Source organism: Erigeron canadensis, chromosome 9 (assembly GCF_010389155.1).
Source record: "Erigeron canadensis isolate Cc75 chromosome 9, C_canadensis_v1, whole genome shotgun sequence".
Lineage (NCBI taxonomy): Eukaryota > Viridiplantae > Streptophyta > Magnoliopsida > Asterales > Asteraceae > Erigeron > Erigeron canadensis.
The window spans coordinates 5,233,971-5,257,395 of NC_057769.1; the positions used below are offsets into that span (position 1 = coordinate 5,233,971).

Below are 23,425 nucleotides of genomic sequence, written 5' to 3' on the forward strand. Positions count from 1 at the left end.
AGCCGGACAATTCCTCAATATCTTGTTCATTCGCAACAAAATATTTTTTTGATGTGTCAGTAAAAAAAAAACCCGGCTTTTTGGGAGAGAGATACTATTTCAGTAATAGAGTCACAGGTATCTAACATATTCATACCGAAGGCTTTTCCAACTTATACAAATCTTTCCATTTTTCAAGTCGATCCAATCCATTTGTTCGTAGAGCTATTTACTCGATCGCAGACATTTATGAAGCACCTTTAACAGAGGGACAAATAATCAATTTTGAAATAACTTATTGTTAACCTCTTTCAGATATGAATCTATCTGATTCAGAAGGGAAGAGCTTGTACACTTTCGAGCTTGTCTTGACTCGATAAAGTGTTATACTAACATTTTAAAGCTCGTGCTCGAGCTCGACTCAGCCCAAGTCGATTTCGAATAAGTTACTAGTCAATTTCGGATAGCTCGCGAATTGTGTCGTCACGTTTACACCCCTAACTGTGATTTAAATAGGACATAGACCATGTATATTCGTTTCTAGTGTAGAAACTAGAAATGTATGGTTGTTTTCCTATATAGCTAACTAGGTAGCTCGAGCCGCCCGATGGGCGGCATTGGTTTTTGAAAATGTTTGCGTTATTAAATACTATTCTTTTGTAAAAATTTTATAAAGAAACGCATAAATCAAAAGAAAACAAAAGAAAAATTTGATAACATACATGTAAAACAAAATTTTACAAATTTTTTTTATAAAAGACCAAAAACTTAAAGAAATGATGAATATACAAATTGAATATTAAAAAAAATACAGATTTATAAAAAATATTCTATAAAAATTTAAATGTTACAAAGTGTTGAAAACTATTGTATAATACAAAGACAAAAAAAAACAATAAATTAAACAAAAGTTATATATATAAAAAAAAATAAATGTTAAAACACCATAAACTACAACACATATGTCATTGTTATAAAGTACATATAATAAAGATAAAAAATTTAAAAAGTTACAAAAATAATATTACAAAGAATAAAATACTAAAAATGTCAAAATGTAAAAATGACAAAATACAAAAAAAAAAAAACAAAATATTAGTAAAACATAAAGGTATAAAAAAAAAGATGTTACAAAAAATTTTTAAAAAAAACAAATTATATAAGTTTAGAGGGTTTAAATAATAAAATAGAAACAGGAAGGACAGAAAAGTAAAAAGGAAACAAAGAAGGGACCAAAATGTAAAAACTTTACTATTAAATACAAACATTTAAAAAAAATAAAAGGTTGGGAGGGGTTGAAACCGTGACCTCCACCCCTTAAGGTATGAAAAACAACCACTGAACCAATCCATTTTATATTTAATAATTGTTAATTCTTTTATTTGTCTTCAATGTGCAGATAAAACAAAAAAACCACCGTTCACGTCCTATTCTTAATCTTATTCCCTTATTAAAGTAGATAATTGTCTTTGATCTATGTATGTGAGATATAAAAAATCAAAAACTAGGTCATTATCACAACGATGCTTACAATTGTCACCGAACAATGCATCAGGAACGTGAAACAAATTCATTTTCGACGAAAATTAGGGTGAAAAAAAGAGTAAAAACTTAAAAACTACCTACTCGTTGTAAACATCTAGCATTATATCTTCAGTTTCATGTTCGCAAATCCAAGTGTACTGTGTAGTCCCCCACAAATAACACTCTGAACTTGTTTGTTATCTATATAATCGATATAAATGATCCAAATTTACTCTTTAAGATACATCATACATATACTGAAACTGGAAAGGGATTAAAATTGGTTGAGGGTGGGTCAATAGAACTTGCATTCTAAGCATTTCCCACAGAAAGCATCCTTGTTTTATCATTGCAAACTGAAACTATAAAGTAAGCTCTAAAAGTTACAAGAGAAATCTTAAATAACAATCTACAACTAATTATGACATGTAAGTTGATCCTAGTTAACAAAGACAAAATAATTGTGCCAACCCACGCTTACCTACCTTTAGTCTGACCACCTTGGCAGTAAAATCATATAAGAACTAAAAACAGAACCCAAATCGATCCTTTTACTCATAAACAGGACCAAATTGCTGGAAACGCTGGTTTAAAGCTGCTACACATTTACAGATCGAGTTTTGTAATCTCACAAAGGAGTAGACGATTGACAATGTCATAAATTCTGAATCGATGAACATACATCGTCTATTAGATAAAAGTAAAACACATGATATACTCCCAAGTGAATCTTCTAAGAGGTAAGCGCCAAATTTCTGTTTCATCAGGGGAGATCGATAACAACATTCCCTGTTCTCGAAATCAAGGCCACTACTTTTCCGAATGTAGACATTCATAACTAATTAGCTATGTGGACAAGGTGCACCATCCTCCCTCGTATCTATCTTCCATAGATCTAAAAAGAAAAAAAAAACCAAAGAAATGAGCTATAGCCACATAGGTTTCAGATGAAGGTTTTAAATGCCAATATATAGCTATTGTTGAATACCTTTGAGTTAATCGCTGTCACTGGAGGAGAGGTATCTATTCGCATCAAATGGTTGATTCTTTGAAGAAGAATCAGGAGCCGTGAATTGCATAGGTGCAAAGGCTGTGCACGAAATCAAATTTTAGTCAAGTATAGCTTAAGTGAAGTCTTTGTATATAACTTTTATTGGATCATTTTGTATTGATTTCTTATCTCAAATGAGTTTTATCAGAAAATTAACAGGAGAGTAAGTCATAATTTAAACTTTTCTGAATCCATAATAACACATTTATTATTGATAAACAATTTCAAATATCAAACCAAAAAGGTGTTGTGGGTCAACCAGACCAAACCCGCCCAACCTGCTCGTCTTGCCACTTCTACTAATAATACAGCAATTGATTTGCTCCATATCTCACAACATCAAAACAAACACAGCTTGATTCAATCAAGTACAATAGTGAAGACATGATCACTATATATGTGCACATAATAAACAGTAACTAACCTTTATCTCTCATTCTTCTATCCCGGTCGAATTCAAACTTATCTCGGATCATGCCTGCCCTTTCCCGTGTGTCTCCCTGCCTATTTCTCTCAAAAGCATGATTCTGATTTCAAAAGTAAGCCCAGCGTCAGTACATAAAAATGTCTCTTATATGTTCATCAGTTTTAGTAGGTTGATATACAGCTTAGACTAAAGTAGAAGGATGGTCCCTGTGGTTTGCACGGATTTCATTAATCGCCTTTAACTTTTCGAAATACTGTTAGTCCCTAATGTTTCAATTTGGCTTCACGGTTGGTCCAAAAATGGACGACTGTTTATTAGGGTCCGTTAAAGGCCCACGTGATAGGCACATGATGGACATAATTATTTCACAACTGCTATATAATACACAAGACTTATTGGCACAAAACATATAGCGTGGGTATTATTGTATGACATACAATTATGCAACATCTTAACATTAACATTAGCTTACAAATGCAGAAATTGCAGGATAATCCTTACTTTTTACTGGCCAGGTTCATACTGCCAAGTATCAAATCTTTATAGATATTAGTTATAAGGAAAGAGGGTTCACAACTTATAATCAATATAACAGTCTTAAACATATCATGTAGAAGTTAACAGTTTGTGATCAAGTATCACGTACCTTCATTTCTTCGGCATAGGGTGGTTTCCTTCTACAAAACAGAAAGAACAGATAAACGGTTAATATAAAAATAGGTGTACAGATAATTGAAAATATAACTAATTGTACAATTGAACGTATTTAATGATCCCATGGAAACCAATAGATTCTTGTTGGACAAATAGTCCTTGCTAATGTTGAAACTGGCAACTAAAAGAAAAGTAGCCAGCAGCAGAAACCTGTAAGGTGAAAAGTCTGTGTCGTCATCTTCAGCAGAGTCATAACTTGCACGCTCTTGACCATGTTTCTTGGAATATCCCTCATCCCAATACAGTTTCTCCCAATTCTCTCTAAGCTCCTGATAAAGTTCCATGTACTTTTTGCACCAAGGCTCGTGCTCCTTCAGTTGAAACATCAAAGAATAAGCAACAATCAGGTGATAAAACTTCAAAAATTAGACAACAAAGGTGCTACTAATCAGATAAGATGGCAATTTCAAATCAACCTAAAATTTAAATCCCAGTACATCATAATCTCTGTTTTAATCAAAATTCTAGAAAGGGATGCAGGATGCTACAGAGAAAAATGTTAAGTGTATTAATATCTTTTTTAATCATGAGGGCCCAAATCAAGATTTAAGAACTGTTATCGGCAGGCTGTAAACAATTAATTCACGACTTTCGGGTAAATCGCCATGACCCAAATCAAGATTTGTGAAACTGATTTTGGCGGGCAGTAGCGATACGATACTTTCGCAGTTTTCAGGCAAATTGCCATGACTCGAATCAAGATATGTGAAACCGTTATAGGCAAGCTGTAAAGAGACAATATGTTCATGGTCTTGACTGAAGCACTATGACCCTAATCGGCTATTCAAGACTTGTCAAACTAATATAGACAGAATGTGAAGATTCAATCTTTTTGCAATTTCAACTGAATCACGAGTAACCAGATCAACATTGATATAATACAATCATGGCATATACATAGGGAGGGTTCCAGTGCAAAGGTTTCTTAACAAAGGAGGTGTAAGAAGAGTTTTGACGCTTCCATGTGAATTCGTACATGGACACCTAAACAGATTTCCTTGACGCAACTAACCTAGCTGGCACTTTCCTATTACTCTTTGATTGAGATAAGTGCATATCAAAGAGTAAATTCTGCTTACTCTTTGACGCTATGCTCCTACCTTTTACACTAGATGCAACTGAAGTAATTGCATCAAGCGAATCAAGTCTCCTTTTACCGTTTAATTCACTCGACACCCAGGCCATGCATCCAAATGTAAAACGCAGGTTATCCAAAGTCTCATATGTATCGAGATTAAGCAGTGTGGTTTGGATCAGTGGTAAACACTCTGGCCTTTAAAGACAGAGGTCAGAGGTTCGATCCTCATCCCATGCAAAGGCCGGAGGTCCTTTTCTACCATTCAGATAAAACCTGGAAACAGCCAATCTACCCAAGGTAAGGTCTGTCTACATCTTAACCTCCCCATACACCGTTGAGGTATTGGGACCCAAAACCCGTGGAAGACGGCGGTGGACAGTTCCTTTTATACCTATACATACATACCTACTGACCTACAAACACACACACACACACATATGTATATATATATCATTTTAGTATCAAATTAATGTGAGGGAGAGATGGGAGAACTAACAGAATCTTTGAGAACAAGGCGAGTGCGGCGCATGAACTGTTCACGGAGCTGCTTACGGCGTTTATTAGGAATATTATCTCTGGGTATAACGAATCTTTCACGGGGAGGTACGTTATCACCTATTTCGTGCATTTCTCCGTCTACTACCCACCATTCTGACTTCTCATCTGGTTTTCTTAACGCCGCCGGTATGGACTTTGACCGTCTACGTGGTGGATGAGAGGCCGCGGCGGCGGCAGTAAAAGGATGGGATGATTGGAGATGAGTTGTGATTGGTTGGAGGGATCTCCGGCACCGCCGTGCGAGTGAAAGCATGGGGTTGAACCGAACGGAAGGCAGCAAAATGCTTTGGTGGTGTTCGGGTGTTGTTGTGGCAGGCTGTTCGGGTCTACTTGTTTTTGTGTTGGGAAGTGATATTTTTACCAATTGATATTCATAAGATAGCCAAATACCTTAATAGTTCGGGTTCTGTCATCGGATTTAAAAATTCGTTGAAAGTATATCAAATGACATCTCTAATGAAAGAGCATAAAATTTTAAGAACACCCATATAATTTTTATAATTTATCGATATACGATTTGTGAGATAAAAGATTTTGAATGAATTAGAGGAATAAAATGATTTATGGAGGAGAGAAAAAAAAGATGATTGGTTGATATTTGATGAGAAAAAAGGGTATTTGGTAAATATATAATTGATAGAAGGGGTATTTTGGGAAAGTAAATGTTGAAACTTAAAATTTTAGACACAGACTTTTTGCTTTACGAAAGCAAGTACCCACGCTTTGCGGCGGTGAGATGATGATAGGTCATAGAAGATGATATGTCATATAGTGTCATAGCCAAATATCTTAGCCGTACAAGCTCCGACCTCAGATTTAAAAATTCGTCGAAAGTATATCGAATGACATCTCTAATGAAAGAGCGTGAAATTTTAAGAACACCCATATAATTTTTATAATTTATCGATATACGGTTTTTGAGATAAAAGATTTTGAAAGAATTAAAATAATAAAATGATTTATGGATAAGAGAGAAAGTTGTAGACATTGATGTATGATACATTATGTATTATCATGTGTATATTGTTGAAATTGAAAGTTGAAACCCTATTTACTTTATAATATAGTATAGATAATATAGTATAGAATTATCAAAACTGTGCATTACCGGTTTGTACAACAAGCTACAAAAGTTGTACATTGTGGTACACCAATCAAAAGTGGTGGTACGAATATCATTTATCTTTCCTTTTACGCTATATTCTCGAGTTTTCTTTAAAATGATAGGAAATGATAAGATTGGATAAGAAAATAAAAAAATAAGTTATATATCAAAAAGTCATTCTCGATTTACATAAAAAACTAATAAAAAAAACAATACAAAGTTAATAACATTCATGAGTTAGAAATAAAAGAAAGAGAAAAAAGCTATAAATTTAAAATTATGTGTTTTTCTCTATATAGTTGTTATTAGTTAATAAGAATAAATTGTCAATTATACCCGTAACTTAAAAACTTTCCATCTAAGTCCTCCCAAAAATAGGAGGAAAGTTTTCACATCAAAAAGGCAAAAGTTTTCTTTTCTTTATCTTTTCTTTTAAAAAAGAAACTCAATAATGCAAAATAGAAAGTTTTCTAATTTTTTCTTTTCATATCCTTTAAAAAAAAACTTAAGAATGACGTTTTGGAGTAATTGTCCGGTTATTAGGTTTGCAAATAATTTGGAAAGAGTTTGTATGAAAAAAATGATATTTTGTAATGAAAATATAGATTTCAATAAAGATGTACATGCATGTTTTTAAAAATGCAATTTTAAAAACACAAAATTTGTTTTGTAATCATAATACCAAACAACCACTTAACATCTTACAAATTTAACAAGACTAATTAATTAGAATGAATTTATTTTTTTTCAAAAAATTCTATAAACAATAGCATCATGCTTGTTATTAACTTTTTTCGTATTACTATTCTTTTTTACAACGAGTTAGTGTTTAATAGTTAACATTCGAAACATTCAATTGGACCATATGCATAATTTGAATCATATATAAAACCCAAGACTTTAATTGGATTCGAACCTTAATGGATTTCTCTAAAATCTAAGACTTTATCAATAATCATCAACCTAGCGTAATTAAAAATGCATCAAGTTATCAATGTGAAGTTAGCTCGATGAAATAGTTTAGTATTATTTTGATTTTTGAAGTAATTATTAAGTTGGCAAATCGATTGAAATGCATGGGACATGCGATTTTATTTGTTGTATGTTTTATATTTCAAAATTCTTATTATATTATTTTATATTTTATAATATTGTATGTATTAAATTAACTTTTATAACTTAAATGGATTAAATTACTACTCTTACTTTTATTGTATATATCAGATTACTCTTAAAATAATAAATGAATTAACCTATAAGTATTTTTGTCTTGCATATATTATTTCTTATATTAACAGTTTAATAAATCCGTGTATTTGATACAACTTTAAAATATAGTTTTATTGTATATACCACATTACTCTTAAAATAACAAATGAATTAACAAATATTATAAAATATAAATATGAATTTTATGTTAAAGGTTTATACTATATACATCTGGTCGATTTATGGCATGAATTGGATATAAAGAAATTTTATTTATTATTAAATTAAAGTTTGTTAGATGCAATACATATTTGTGTACAACCTTTTACATTCTATTTCATCAAGTTCTTTTATTAATATTATTAATCTAACCAATACATTAAAAGGAAAGTTGTAAAAAAATTAATTGGTCGAGTAAGTCTTACTATCTCTACTACATTGTAAAACATTTGTTCTATTCATTTTTTCAACTCTACACAAGTGAAAACTCTAAAATACCCCTGTCACTTATTCATAAAACCCTTAGAATAAATCACAACCACTCATTTTTTTTTCTCTCCACAAATCTTAACCACTCATTTTTTCTTTCTCCTCCATAAATTTCTCTAATTCATTCAAAATATTTAATCTCAAAAACCATAAATCGATAAATTATAAAAATTATATGAGTGTTCTTAAAATTTCATGCTCTTTCATTAGAGATGTCATTTGATATACTTTTGACGAATTTTTAAATCCGAGGGTGGAGCCCGTACGGCTAAGGCATTTGGCTATCACACTCTATGACATATCACAACCTATGACCTATCACCCTACCATCTTACCGCCGCAACGCACGGGTACTACTCTCATATGTCTTAGTAGAGACGAGCATGGTACCATTGCGTGGTGTTGGTGGAGAATATAAGAGTTTAAAGGGTTAATTATTAAAATAAAAGTTTAAAGTGTAAATTAATTCATTAAGAATAAATTTGATATTTTATAAAAACTTTTTCCATAGTGAGTGTTTTTTAAGAGTAATTTAGTAATTTCGTATGTAACTATTGTATAACAATCTTTAAAAATGAGGATGTGATAATTTTTATAATGGAGTATTTGATAAAAAAAAATTCAGTAAATTGGGATGAACGGGGTGTAATTTCAACTTCATGTATTCTACTTATTATGCATTTCTCATGGGTTGGTTTTGTGAATATAACCTAATTTTTTTTAGGTGTTTAAATTAACAAATAATTAATCTGACTTACGCCGATTAAAAGTAAAAAAATTGATGGTGGAGTACACGTGCGCGTGTGCATATATGGTGGCGGGCGTGTAAAGCCCTAGATTACCATTTCCCGCCTTTCTTTATTCCATTGACCAAACAGCCACCGAATCAATCAACACAAAAACTACTTCACTGAATCATCATGTGCGGCCGTTGTCGGTGTTCTATCCGTCCAGATGACATCCCTCGCTCTTGCTACATCACTAATCGCCCCGTCCGTTTCCTCGACACTGACCGGTATATATATATTTAATTTCCGTTGATGTTGACTGATTTCGGTGTGCTTTTATATTTGTAAAGTGTTGTTTGATAAATTGTGTGTATAGATTTTAAACAGTAATGTTTTTTGTTCTATGTGTTGAGTGAACCATGTGAAATATAAAGATATTTAAAAAATTTAGTTTTTTGTAAGACATTGAACTTGGATCTCGTGGATTTGTTGAGTTAAGGCCGGAATCCAATAATTATCGGAAAAGGTTATAAGTAAGTAGTTTTTGTTTTATGAGGTTCGAGTTTATGAGACATTGGGCTTAAACCTCGTGGATTAGTTGAATAAAGGTTACACATCATTATTACAAAAAAAAAAAAAAAGGTTTTGAATTAAGTAGCTGTTTCATTCTATGGTTTGAATTAGTGGTGGACCCAGAATCGAATACCACTAGGTTCCATAAATATTTCATCATGTGCATTGTTATCTTAGACCTGGTGCATTAAAAAAATATATGAAATTTTTACGAAATTTACGCTACGTAAAAGAAATTTATGTGGTTCATTGGTACCAACCTAGGTCCACGAATGGTCTGATTCAGTGAGTATGTGTCTAGTGGTCTTGAAGATATTAGCCACGTTTAAATGTCCCGACCTTATGTTCCCTTAACGTTGATTTATGGGATTCATGTCTTCAATGTTAGCCATGGGACTGGTCGATCGGATTGACTCCCAGAGGGTAGGATTCACCTATTTTCATAGTGCCGTGTATTCTGACTTTAAGATTGCCGCTCATTTTTAGAAATGGCTCACTTTGACATATACTAGATGTGTACCTTCGGCTCATGCTATGTGACATTTTCTATGGTCTTAGGTGGTAGTTTACGATGGTCTTAGGCGGTGGTTAACGATTGTCGTAGGTGGTGGTTTATGGTGATGGTCCACATTGTACCGATTAGATATGTGTGGTTGGTGGCCCATTGATAAGGTCTTAGACCTTGGGAAATCCATCAGGGTTCGAATCCTACTTCCTACATCTGTAGGAGTTGATTATTAGGGGGGGTTTTCGTGAGTCCTGGGTCAGGCATGCGTGGTTCGAGCATCGCATACTTCCCAATTGAATGTCACTATGGTATCTCGAATGCTAACTACTAACTCGTTGTTCAAAAAAAAAAAGATATGTGTGGTGGAGAGTGTGAATAAGTATTTGAGTTGCGGATTTTGAAATGGTTTTCAAGTTAAAGCAGGTGGAATAGATGAGATTTATAAATAGATTGGAAGAAAAATCCTGGAGGCAATTGCAAAATGCCAAGGAAAAATTTGGAAGGGTTAGAATTTCTTAGGAAACAGGGAGTGTTTGGTTATACAGACGTGGTTTTTAAGCGGTTGATAAAGTTTACTTTAAATTACTAGATTATAAACCAATGTGATAGACGGAATTAGAGTAAAACCAAATGAAAAGATATTCGTCTTAGCTTAATAGATAGATAGTTAAAAGTTTATGAAAGCTGGAAGGTGAAATGTGATTGTCGAACGTGTGAGATACGTGTATCCTTAAATATGTAAGAACAGACTGCTAAAACTTTGAGCTATGCTCTTCATATTTTTTATGTACTCTTATCTAAAATAGGACTTCATATCAATCATAATGATTGATTCATTAATGTTGCCTCATTAGCAACCAACAGTGTTTTTTCATGATTTGCATGATAAAGAAACACTTTTTATTCCCTAACAATACAAGTTTGTAAGGTAGATTTCACCATCAAGGTTTAATGAAAAGTTGATTACTGGATTGTATATTCAGGTATCGTCCAGCATATAATGTTTCACCTGGATCGAACGTTCCAGTTGTTCGAAGAGACTCTGGTGCCGATGATCAAGGAGCCGTTGTGCAGTGCATGAAATGGGGGCTTATTCCAAGTTTCACCAAGAAGACTGAAAAACCTGACTATTATAGGATGGTAATATCTTAAGTCTCGAAATCCTCTTATGAGTGATGTAGTGTTTTTAGTTAAATTTGCCATATCACTTTGAATGCAACTAGCAATAACAAAACATCTATATTCCTATTATATGCTTTTTCAGCAAAATCACATCTTTCTTTTGGGTCATGATTTTATATGACTGATTAATATTTATAGAGTTATTCTGACTAATTGGTTTTGTGAGTTGTAGTTCAATGCTCGATCAGAGTCAGTAGGTGAAAAGTCTTCCTTTCGCCGCCTTCTTCCTGGAAATAGGTGTCTGGTTGCAGTGGAAGGGTAAGTAAAATGTTTTGTATGAGTTATATGTGCTCTTGTTGTAATATATTGTATTTAATACGTGTAGAAATTCTTATACTCTTGCTTTGTTTAATAATATAAGAGCTTTTAGAACTGGATTTTGCTAGACCGTCTATAAAAGCTTTGAAATGTTTTCTTTCTTGTGTGTATGTGTGTGTCAGTTGACTTTCTTAACCATGTATTAAAGATTTAGAAAGAAGCCTGAACTCACAAATAATATGTTTAAGCTTCCTAGAGAGAATTCTAGTTAGCAAGGGAATGCATCTCTCTAATTCTTGAGCTCACAGATAATATGTTTATTCTTACAAGTTGAAGTGTTCCGTAGTTCTGTTTGTGTGTATCAGCATGATCTCATTAGAGCTTACTGAAGTTGTTGGGTACATATTGGAATGTTACTTTTTATTTTTATTTTTTTATTCCAACTAGTTTGGTACCTTTCTCCTGATCACTTGTACACTTTTAAGCCTTCAGTGTTACTTATTTCCCGCCTTTATTCGTACATATTGATAGTTTGATCATACTTTTTCAACTGGTCAGTCATTTGGATACTTGAATGCTCTGCTCGTACCTCTTGTTTACTCTTTTCAGATTCTACGAGTGGAAGAAAGATGGCTCTAAAAAGCAGCCATACTATATTCATTTGAAGGATGGCCGACCCCTTGTTTTTGCTGCTCTTTATGATTCTTGGAAAAACTCTGAAGGTGGCACAACTCTTACCTCTTTTATAGAAGTTAGTAAAAATTAAGCTATTTTTAGATTGCATAAATAAACTTTGTGTGTGTATGTGTGTCTTGAATTAAGGGCTGCAAACTGAACTTTGTGTGTGTGTGTGTGTGAGTGTGTGTGTGAGTGTATGTGTGTGTGAATTTGCGGCTGCAACCTTATTTATGTAGTTATAATACCTATAAGTTTATAACTAGGTAAATCAGAAATACATGGTGTTTTTATTTATTTATGTATTTATTTTTTTTTATCTTAGCTTGGTTATAGTTAATACACAATAAACTGTTGAACATAATAATAACCGCCTCTTTATAATAACTGTCAACCACTAATGTACAATCTATTGATGGCTTTTCACATTGAAGTCTACCTGTTGCAATTTATTGCTAGCTTTTATACTTTGTTAATGTCCAGAACATGTAGTACATGACCATAACTGATCTATAATGAGTTTGTTTTGTCGATTTGTGTTTCAGGGGAGACTCAATACACCTTCACTATTTTGACAACAAGCTCTTCGTCAGCCTTAGGTTGGCTGCATGGTTAGTTATATCTTCTTTAGTCGATGCACACGTCTTTTCTCTGAGATATTCTCATTTACACTGGATTAGCTAGAACACATACTTACATGAAGACTCATGAGTTTGGACTCTCATAGAGTCATAGTCTCATCAACCATCACTTAAGGATAAGAGCATCTTTATATTGTCAACCCAAGTGACCCAGAGTAGTTTAAAATTGATCTTCAGAAGTTGGAGATATGTTTATTTCATATAAAAAGAAAAACATGTTTATAGATTTATAGTTCAATGTGAGATTTTTTGGAATAGCAAATTTATCCATTCCCACCACAATATACAAATAATAGAAGATCCTGTGTGAGTTCCCCAGGAAAAGGGTGGCAAGGCAGGCAAAACTAAAGTGGACTTGTGGCGGTCTTGGCCTATAATCTACCCCCCTCTTTTTTTTTTTCCTGTTTGCCGAGGGACCAGTGGTCCTCAATGTCTAAAGATAAATGGAAAGAAAAAGGTTGTATGATAAAGAGAAGATACTATTCTTATGAGGAAAATGATATTAAATATAGTTGTCAATTACAATCAATTTACAAATGAATGGGTTGGTTCTGATTATGTTTTATCTCTAACGGGTCAAACTGGTAATAATTATTTGATAGATATTCAAATTCTATTTCTAATAGACGAAACCTTCTAAATCGCTTATTCAGTAAATTTGGAGTATTAATGTATTCTTGAATAATATGATTTTCGTAATCATGTTTCACACACTACTTGTACATAGAGAAAGCAAATACTTTTGCATATAGTTTTTTTTTCAGGTCTAACAAATCTGACTTGTGGTTGCCTCTTTGGACCTACTCCCAACCCGTCTAATCTCCCATTTTTTAATCTCCATATTAACTTCCAAACCATTTAAACTTAACATGCTCAGTTAATTGGTCTCTTGTCTATTGTAGACAGGATGCCTGTTATTTTGGGGAATAAGGGGTCAACTGATGAGTGGCTAGATGGTTCTCCGTCTTCCAAGTTTGATTCATTACTTAAACCTTATGAAGAGCCCGACTTGGTAAGAGCCCATAAGTTATGCTACATAGTTTTTCATATATCGAAGAAATAGTGTAGGTTTTGTATGGTTTATATTTTAAATTATGGAGGGATGATCTTGTTACAGGTTTGGTACCCTGTGACCCCTGCAATGGGCAAGCCTTCATTCGATGGACCAGAATGTATTAAGGAGGTATGCTTCCAGAATTGCTCTTTCTGTATATTTAAATTTAGTTGACTTTAAGTAGAGGTGTTACGAATGTGTGATGCATTAGATATTTGAAAATTTTTGTTCAAAAGTAGAGGTGGGAAATGGCGGGTCAGACAGTCAGGGTAACTAGTTAATTAGGTGTTGGTGATAATGGTTTTCTAGTTATGGTAAAAGTCGATTGGGTTGAGTTGACTTTCCAACAACCTTTTGACCTTTTTGAATTGTTCACGTAATCAATTACCAAGATGTTAATCATCTTTTAATAGTTAAAGTGATCTATTAGTTTACAATCATCTTAGGCGACTTTGGACCTGTTTGACTCACGTGACATGTTTCCTTCATTGCTATTATTAAAATTCAACATGATTTACCCTTTTATTACGTAAACTGGTTGGCAACTGTCACTCGAAAGGCATGCTTTTACATTAGTGTTTATGTGAATACTTTTTAAAAAGATCATAAAAAAACACCATGACAATACAAGTTACTGCAGGTAATATCAGTACTTAGTCCCTTAGAGTGTTTGGCTGTTATGATATCCTGAATGGTTATTCTGAAAGTTTAAATTAAGATCTTGTCAAGTATCTTAAGGTTAAATTTGTAATTACTGACATCAGATTAAATTAAAGACTGAGGATACAAAATCAATCTCATCGTTCTTTGCAAAGAAAGGCACTAAAAAGGAAGATCAGCCAGAACCTCAACAAACTGAAGAACCAAATAACCCAAAAGAGGAACCTGAAACTGTAGACAGCAAGAACTACCAATGTGATGAATCAAAGTCCAATATACCTACACCAATTTCTGTGGGTCCTGAAACTTTAAACCTCAAACGTGAGTATGACGATTTTTCTTCTGATATAAAACCATTCGTGGATGTAGCTGACAAGCAGTTTACAAGCCCAGCTAAAAAGAAGGGCAACTTTAATAGTCCTGGTGATAAACAGAAGACATTGTTCTCTTACTTTAGGAAAGGTTAGGCCTTACTTCTAACAAGTTATTGTAAATATACTTGACCTTTTGTTTGTTGTATTCAGTCACTTTCTGTTTTAAGTCATCCTTAGTTGTAAGAATACTGAACAAGCGAACAGTTTCTACCATTCTAGCTGCCAGTCTTATGCTAGTAGAACTTTTTACTGGTGGCACGTTTTTGATATGTGGGTGGTGGTTAGAAGAACTGAATTATGAAATTACATGAAATGGAATCCACAGTTTGGGTGTTAAGATTTGAACATAAGGCGATGGTTTTTCTGCTTGTGTACGTAAAATAGAATATTCGCAGAGGTGGCAAAATGGGCGGGTTGGGTAATGGTCAAAATGGTTCTGGGTTAAACTGGAGGGGGATATCTAGATCCGTTAACTTTTTATTAGGTCAATTGGATCAATTCGGGTTCTGATTTGTTTCAATGAGTGAAATCAAATAGTGTAGTGGAAAGGAGAATATATCAGAGAAGTCTAATATTTTATGCAGAGAACAATATCTAAATCATTTTCTCAATTATTTGGATATTGTTTTTCTCAGTCCAATCCAGCGTAACTCACCTCATCTTGCCCATACTAATAGTGATCCATTTCAAATCGAACCTGTCATAACTTACCCAGCATGCTAAACCCGCCTACATTGTCATGTCTAAATAGATCGTTTCAAGGCATTGTTAGTGTTTAAATACATGTGACACAGGTTCAATTCTGTTAAACTAATTTGATCCATTGTATATATTACTGATCCGTTTGAAACATCGTTACCAATAAAATAGAACCTGAAATAACTTGTTCCCATAGCAATGGGTTGAAATTTGCATGCAAGCTAATAAAGTGTGAAAGAACACTAACAATTTAAGATGATGTCATTTAATCATATTGATGGTTAATGTAGAGCTTAAGGTCTACACACTTTAGTCTCATGGCGAAAAGCACGACGATGTACCAATAGTTATGCAACAGCTAACACAAAGGAAATAGTTGGGGTTGGAGAATCGGCAATGTCAAATAATACGCTTCCATGAACCTTCCTTCTGATACCATCTTCATAACGAACTTCTTCAAGATAAAAAACGGGCTTGCCACAACCCGCCAATGCATCACTGGCCGTGGTCTAGACCGGAGCATCCTGCGCTTATTTCCTAACCAAATAGTGCTGCTCTTTCTTCTTCTCAGCCTGCGGCGTTGGCGGCACCACCCTACCATGGTAGTAGAGTTGGCAAACACAGATAAGGTGAGAGCTCCTCTTTTAAACATGGTTTAATTTAGAATGTTGCTTTGAATGTCTTTCTTTCTTTCTAGTAGTTAGTATATATAGTGTTCAACTAATTAACTTTTTAAAGGGGTTTGAAGCTTATTGATCAATGATCTTGGTGGTCCCAAGAAAATCAATGATCACTATCATTACTCCAAACCAAAGAACTCATTTTCCCATTGAACTAATTAAAATTCAAATCCATTTCCTTTAGGCTATTTGAAGTTTCATTTTGGGTGTTTTAAAGATCCAATGGTTGGACGGGTTGCGGGTTAGAGTAATGGATCGAAACAGGTTGCCTTTTGACATATATGGGTGATTTGATTTGAATTAGATATTTAGATTTTTCATTAAAAAGTTCGGGCAAGGTTAATACATTTCTATTTTCTTTAGTCCTCATCTAGTTCAGTCTTGATGGAAGCTAGTTTTTACATTTTTCAGAGTTTTATAGAAAAGAATCTTTTTTTTAAGTTTTAAAATTGATCAAAGGGGTGCGAGTGTCATCATTAGAGTGGAAGGTATATTGCTTTATACCAGGAAAAATTAGTGGGCAATCATCTGCATAAATCTGTAATCATTATTTACGTTTAATTTTAATTTTAATTATAATACAATGTACCTTTTTTTTCTAATACATAAAAAAGTTGCATCTAGTCTAATTGTCGCATCAAACTTACTTGTAAGACAACGTGATGACCATTAGCACATATGAAGAGTGTTCATGAGTCGTTTGTAGGTGGATAATTGTAATGGCTCATCATTAGATATAAAACTAAATGTTGGCCAAATAGTTTGAGTTAAAAGCATTAAGATTTGAAATGATTCTAAACCTAGGAAACTTAACGAGAAGGATTAGGAGAAAAGTCTGTTTATGTTTGAAAATGTAGGAAGGATTCTGATTCTGATCCATAATCTATTAAACGTCCATAATTTTGGATGCAACATGTGCATCAATTTGTAAAAAAGTGGAATCGGACGAGCGTCTTTTCCAAATAGTTCCACACACCTTGTGAATGTATGAAGAACATGCTAAACCGTTGCGGATGGTTTTATACCCGTATACTGTAATGACTTTTCTTTTAAACATCACGTTGTGAATGTATGCATAAACAAGTAAAGAAGGGGCCATACTCGAGCAACATTTGACATTATTTGATATCATCACAAAACATTGGGACTCGATAAATCGTAAGTATTATAAAAACATCAAATCATAGGAAGTATATGATCGAACACCTCATTGTCAATGGACGAATCTTAAAGAGCATTGTACTTCATAAGCAACATGCGTGGGTGTGAATGAAAAATACATGGATTCTCTCACGTCTTGATCGTAGTGTGACATATCACAATTGTTTATTACTTAGGTACATTCTCATGATTAATGTTACTTTTTTACTTCGATTTAATGTTGTTACCTCAACATTTATTAGTCATTGAACAATTGTTTGAGTTAGCACATGGTCGATGTTATTTTGTTACGAGATTTGGAGGTAGCAAATATCAAAGAATTTCATTGATTCACATTTTTTACTAATGTACTATAATAACTTTAGGTTGTGTCTTTTTGGCATGTGAAAGTAGTTAAAAGGGACATTTTGATGTTCTAAGAGAATAATTTCCTAACAAATCATGTCAGGCATCTCAAATTCTTTGAGTCATTATCATGTGATTTCTAAAAGTTAAGATTTAATAAAGTGATTTACATAAGTTAAACAAAGTGTCTTTTCTTGGATGATTTGCTACCGGAAGAAAAACTATGGTTAAACATAACCATGCATTTACCAGTTAAAACAGAAACAACATATTTTTATATTAAAGCTCGTATTTTTATGAAATTGAACGGATTTAGAGGTTTTTGTAACAGTTATTCCATTGGAAGAAAAGAATACTTTCTTGTAAAGCTTTCTAAGATAAATGTGAAAAAGTAGGCATGCTGATTGGTCAATTATTAAGATTAAGGTTGTGTTTGTTTCATAGATATTGATGGAATTAGGATTGAATTCCATTTTTTAATGCGTTTGGTTGTTTAAAGAAGGAGGAATTTCATTCCGTAAATGTAAACATTCCATCATCATTTGATGGAATCTCTATTCCTTGGGGATGGAGGAAGGAATTTGATTCCTTCGGTCAATTGAATTCTCAAAAAATCAAAAACATTCCGTCAAATTCTATTCCTTCATATTCCAATTCATTTAAAAGTTTTCTTTTTTCCCGCGAAAATTGATGAAAAGAAACCAACATCTGAAGATATACCAAACCTTTATCTCTACACCTCATTTTTCTCTTTGATTTCAAATATGGAGATTACCAATTTTCATACACAAAATCCATTCTTTTTCTTCTTTCTTAAACTTCCCAATTTCATCTTCAAGAAAAGAAAAGCATCAAAAACTTCATATTTACATCACTTTTCACTCTTCATATAAACCCATCTTCAAATTTCAATCCAACAACAACTAAAGAAAAATTCAATCTTTTTTAGCATATCCAGCTTAATTCCATAACCCCAGAAAAACCCTTTTACGGTTTAGCATAATTTTATATAGATCGAAAATGTCTAATGACCACCAACAGCTCGACGAAATGCCTAAGTTGATTCCAGCAGAAACTGCTACAATGCCGGTGTCTTTTGAGAAGTATTCCAAAAGGGTGTTACTGAAAACGATATTGGATCGTAGAGATAGCGGTTTGGGGTTGCTTGATCAGAGAGTTGTGGTTGGAGGATGGGTTAAGTCTTCAAGAGAGATTAGGAAAGATCTTCCGCCTAAAACGACACAGCCACCGGTGCATGGTGATACTAAGGTGGATCCTGCTGGAGGAGGTGGTAAAGATGTGAGATGTGTTGAAGTTTTTCAGTCGCGAATTCCTTTTCTTCGAACGATTATAAAAGTGTTTGGTGGAAGCAATGCTAGTCATCAAACAAAGGAAAAACTTGACAGTATCTTGACAAAACCAACACCTCATACGGTTTCAATGTTGCAAATTAGTGATGGTTCTTCTGTGATCAGCCTTCAGGTAAAACCGTAAACGACACCTATTTCATACTTTATTTCTAATCTTTTGATGAGATTTTGTGTAATCAGTGACAAGATTATTAATTGTAGATCATGGTGGATTCTTCCATAGCTCCTTCGAGCCAACTCATGCCTGTCGGGACTTGTATACTAGCAGAAGGTGTTTTGCAGAAGCCTTCTATACAGGGGAAGCATGTAATCGAGCTTAAAGCTGAGAAATTGTTGCATATTGGGCTTGTTGATCAAGAAAGTTATCCTTTATCAAAGAAAAGTTTGCCTTTGGCTAGATTGAGAGATTGTGCTCATTTTAGACCTCGAACAACCACGGTAGTATACTTGATCATCTTTCTTTGCATATTTCTCCTTTTTCTCCAGTTTTGAGGTGACAAATTGGGTGGGTCAGGTGGGCTGGGTTATGGGTCAAGGTGTTTCTTTTCAAAACTGACTTTTTTTTAAAAATATATATGGAGAAACGGGTTAGCTTGTTGATAATTTTTGTGAAAAGTACATCTTCTGTTTGAAATCAATTTATGCTATTTTATGCATCAAAACTACACATTCGATGATTTTTGGGAGATTTGACCCGTTTCCTCTTGCCTACTTTTTTGACTATACAACATAAAATGATTTATGAGGTTGTATGCATTGATATTACACATTGGATGACTTTCAACCGATTCCCATTTTAGGTGACGACCAAGTTATAAGCAAATGGTTTGAGTTCCATCTCTAATCAGACTAGGCATAACAAGCGTTTTTTTTATTTATAGGTGGCATCTGTTACGAGAGTACGTAGCGCTTTGCATCAAGCCAGTCTTCTATTTTTCCAAAACCAGGGATTTGTTCATGTGGAGGTGCCGGTTCTAACTGCCACAGATACTGAAGGATATTCCGAGAATTTCCAAGTTTTAACATCAAACTTTTCCGCTAAAGAACCAAAAAGAGAAGAACCAGTGTCGATGGATGATACAGCGAATGTTAGTCTTGAAACAATAAAACAGTCAATTATCGAAAAAAGCAAGAAAGTTGAAGAACTTAAAAGAAGCGATAGCAATAAAGAAGCACTCGCTGCAGCTGTTCAAGATCTTCATAAAACGAATCAGTTGGCTGCAGAACTAGTAGCAAGGTCAAAGTCAAAATCAAAGTCAAAGTCAAAGTCTGAACATGTAAGAACAGACAATTTCTTTTCTAACCAGGCCTTTCTTACTACCTCCGGAAGTCTTCATCTCGAGAGCTGTGCATCAGCTCTTGGAAATGTATATGCATTCGGACCAAGGTTTCACGCAGATAAATCAGAATCTAAAAAGGAATTAGCAGAAAGATGGATGATCGAAACTGAGATAGCATTTTCCGAACTTGAGGTTATATGATACATAGTTCGTACTTATACAAATATGATAATCTCATTTTCATGTTCCATCGTTGTTTAAACTCATTTTTGTTACTTTCTCAGGATGTGATGACTTGTGCTGAAGACTTTTTGAAATTTGTATCTGACTGGGTTTCGGAAAATTGTTTTGAAAACCTTTACTTTCTCACAAAAAGAGTTGACAAAACCATTGTTGATCGTATTCGTTCAATGGTATTAACGCCATTTGAAAAGATCACGTATGCAACAGCTGTAGAAGTCTTAGAAAAGGTAACTTTAACATTTCGTATCGAGCAACGTTTTAGAGGAGGCAAACTGGGCAGGTCAAGTAATAGGTTTAAACAAGTTCGGGTTTGAATGTGTAATTTGGTATATTGAAACAGGGTCATTTGGGTTTTAAACTCCCTTTGCCCAAAGTTCTTAAAAATACGATTGGTGTGTTTAATACGTTTATAAATGTTTTTTTTTAACAGTAATACGTTTATAAATGTTAGTATTACTTTACTAATGTTTTTTTCTTTAAGATAATGATATGGGGGGTTTTATCTATTGAATATATACTTTGGGCAGAGGCGGTACCAGGAAAAAATTCCAAAGGGGGCAAACTTAGAAAACTTATGAAAAATAAGTCTAAAAGGGCGCAAAATGTTAAAAACCTATAGAAAATTTTTAAAATTTTATGAAAAATTTAAAAATACATGACAAAATTTAAATTTGGAGGGGGGCATTGGACCCCCTTGCCCCCCCTTTAGTACCGCCCGTGCTTTGGGGCCTTTTTTGCTAATTTCTTATTTGCTTCTCCTATGATCCATGAGAGATACTTAATAACCTGAGTCAACCGAGTCAACCAATTCTTAAGTAAATGGGTCACAATTGTCACTTCTAAATGATATACTCGAATCAACCATTAGTATTGATTGTTTATTTCAGGTTAATGACAGAACCTTTGACACCAAAATCCAATGGGGTGTGCCTCTTACAGAAGAACACGAAAGGTCTGATCGAAATGAACAGTTCTCTCTCTTGTGTCATATGCATTCATGATTCTAAATTGTTGCACTCTTTCTTGATGTAGTTATCTGGTTGATGAGTTTTATAAGAAGCCTGTGATTATATATGATCATCCTAAAGAACTAAAGCCCTTCAATGCGCGGTTAAATGATGATGAGAAAACTGTTGCTACCTTTGATGTGATTGTACCAAAGGCAAGTTTTTGTCATTCTAAGAGGCATTATACCTCGTGAACACTTAAAGTATGTTAATGATCGTAAATCGCTATAAAACTTACTTTGCAGGTTGGGGCTCTGATAAGAGGCAGCCAGAAGGAAGAACGCCTAAACCATTTAAGTAAAAGGTAGTATATTAAAACTAGCTGACTCTTTGCATGTGTAGGAAGTTTTTATTAAGCAACATAGTTAGACGTTGCAAAATGGGTGGGTTGGGTAACGGGTCATAACAGGCCAGGCCAACCAACAACATGCTTTATTTCTGTTTTTTAGTTTTGTAATATGGCTTAATTCGATTAGAAAACGATGGTAATCTAATTTATGCGTGAAATCTATGTTACAGAATCAAGGAACTAGGATTGAAAAAGGATCAATATGAATGGTATTTAGATCTTCGCAAGCAAGGAACAGTTAAGCATGCAGGGTTTAGTGTTATGTTTGATGTTATGGTCCTTTTTGCCACCGGACTCAACGATGTTCGAGATGCCGTCCCCTTCCCTCGACATCATGGAAAACTCCATAACTAATCAAGTTCGAAACTTAAAATCGTATTGATATTGTCATGTACAGAGTCATGTTCAAGAAAGTTCAGTCTTGAATCTTCCTGTTTATATTACATATATTTGTAAAAAGTTCAAGTGAAATAAGAAAGTGGTTTGATTTGTGAGATTTTCAGTTGTTGAAATAAGCAGTATTCTAATGTTATTCAGTCATGTATGTTTAGTTAATATCCCATTATATTAGTTTTGTACAACAATTATAGGAATGCACCTAGTAAATATTCATCTTTGTTTGATTCCTAACAAGTCTATTGGGTATCCTAATACTGTAATAAGAATTTTTTTTTTTTTATTTATAAATAGTCTCATTTTGAACAATGCGATTAATTTCTAACCTCTCACTAATTTATAGCCTTTAGTGAGAGATAAAGTTTCAATAAATACTTAAAGAAAATTAATACACCTTAATCCTTATAGAGGAAAAATAAATTGTCACTAACTAAAAATTCTCACTATATAACTAAAAATTCTCTACCATTTTATTAAAAAAAATGCTAAATGAAACCCTTAGTGTTTCACTTAACGTGCATAAGAAGGTTATATAATTCTATATTAGATGTTGGCCCCCTGATTTTTATGATAAGTGTACAACTAGTTAATGTATCTTAACGAAAGCCCTTAGGGCTTTTAACGAAAGCCCCTTAGGGCTTTGTTTAGCGAAACTCTTTTATTAATACCTTTTTGTTTTCCTTTCATAAATATCAACACTAATTTGTATTTTATAATAATAACAATTATTAATAATAATATGTAATTATTTACATTTAATGGCAAAATAAGAATGTTTTCAAATCTTTTACATTTCATGATCAAACAAAAATGTTTTAGCAAATGAATTCAAGTTAGCCAGTGGACTTAGAGGTTCTGTTAGAAAATTTTCTAAAATATGACTTTGCATTAGAATTCGACGCGTGCCTTATTGAAAGATATAATAATGTTTTAAATAGTCTTAAAAATAAAAGATAGTGATATGATATTTTTGTCTTTATTAATCAAATTTTTAACATATACGGAGTACTATCAATTATTAAAGAAATTCTAGAAAATCAGACAGATCGAAGACGAAAAATAGAGAAAACATGTTAAGGAATTCCGTGAGTTACGCATTTATTCCCTG

The 23,425-nt window shown here is 33.5% G+C and overlaps 3 protein-coding genes across 3 annotated transcripts; 2 read left to right on the plus strand and 1 right to left on the minus strand.

Annotated features, from left to right (window-relative positions):
- Positions 1-2,036: 2,036 nt before the first annotated feature.
- On the minus strand, positions 2,037-5,662 carry LOC122582120. Its single transcript, XM_043754480.1, has 6 exons — positions 5,270-5,662; positions 3,846-4,006; positions 3,628-3,658; positions 2,979-3,081; positions 2,492-2,593; positions 2,037-2,398 (listed from the first exon to the last, which is right to left on the minus strand). Exons 1-5 carry the CDS (start codon positions 5,582-5,584, stop codon positions 2,499-2,501), a joined length of 705 nt encoding a protein of 234 aa, XP_043610415.1. The 5' UTR covers positions 5,585-5,662; the 3' UTR covers positions 2,037-2,398; positions 2,492-2,498.
- Positions 5,663-9,004: 3,342 nt separating this feature from the next.
- LOC122583827 (abasic site processing protein YoqW) lies at positions 9,005-15,056 on the plus strand. Its single transcript, XM_043756207.1, has 8 exons — positions 9,005-9,149; positions 10,927-11,083; positions 11,298-11,383; positions 11,993-12,105; positions 12,604-12,669; positions 13,602-13,711; positions 13,817-13,882; positions 14,518-15,056. The coding sequence occupies exons 1-8, from the start codon at positions 9,055-9,057 to the stop codon at positions 14,878-14,880; spliced, it is 1,056 nt and encodes a 351-aa protein (XP_043612142.1). The 5' UTR covers positions 9,005-9,054; the 3' UTR covers positions 14,881-15,056.
- Positions 15,057-18,577: 3,521 nt separating this feature from the next.
- On the plus strand, positions 18,578-22,417 carry LOC122582583 (asparagine--tRNA ligase, cytoplasmic 2). Its single transcript, XM_043754998.1, has 8 exons — positions 18,578-19,154; positions 19,244-19,480; positions 19,924-20,514; positions 20,607-20,792; positions 21,453-21,517; positions 21,598-21,727; positions 21,818-21,876; positions 22,092-22,417. The coding sequence occupies exons 1-8, from the start codon at positions 18,693-18,695 to the stop codon at positions 22,273-22,275; spliced, it is 1,914 nt and encodes a 637-aa protein (XP_043610933.1). The 5' UTR covers positions 18,578-18,692; the 3' UTR covers positions 22,276-22,417.
- The last annotated feature ends 1,008 nt before the right edge of the window (positions 22,418-23,425 follow it).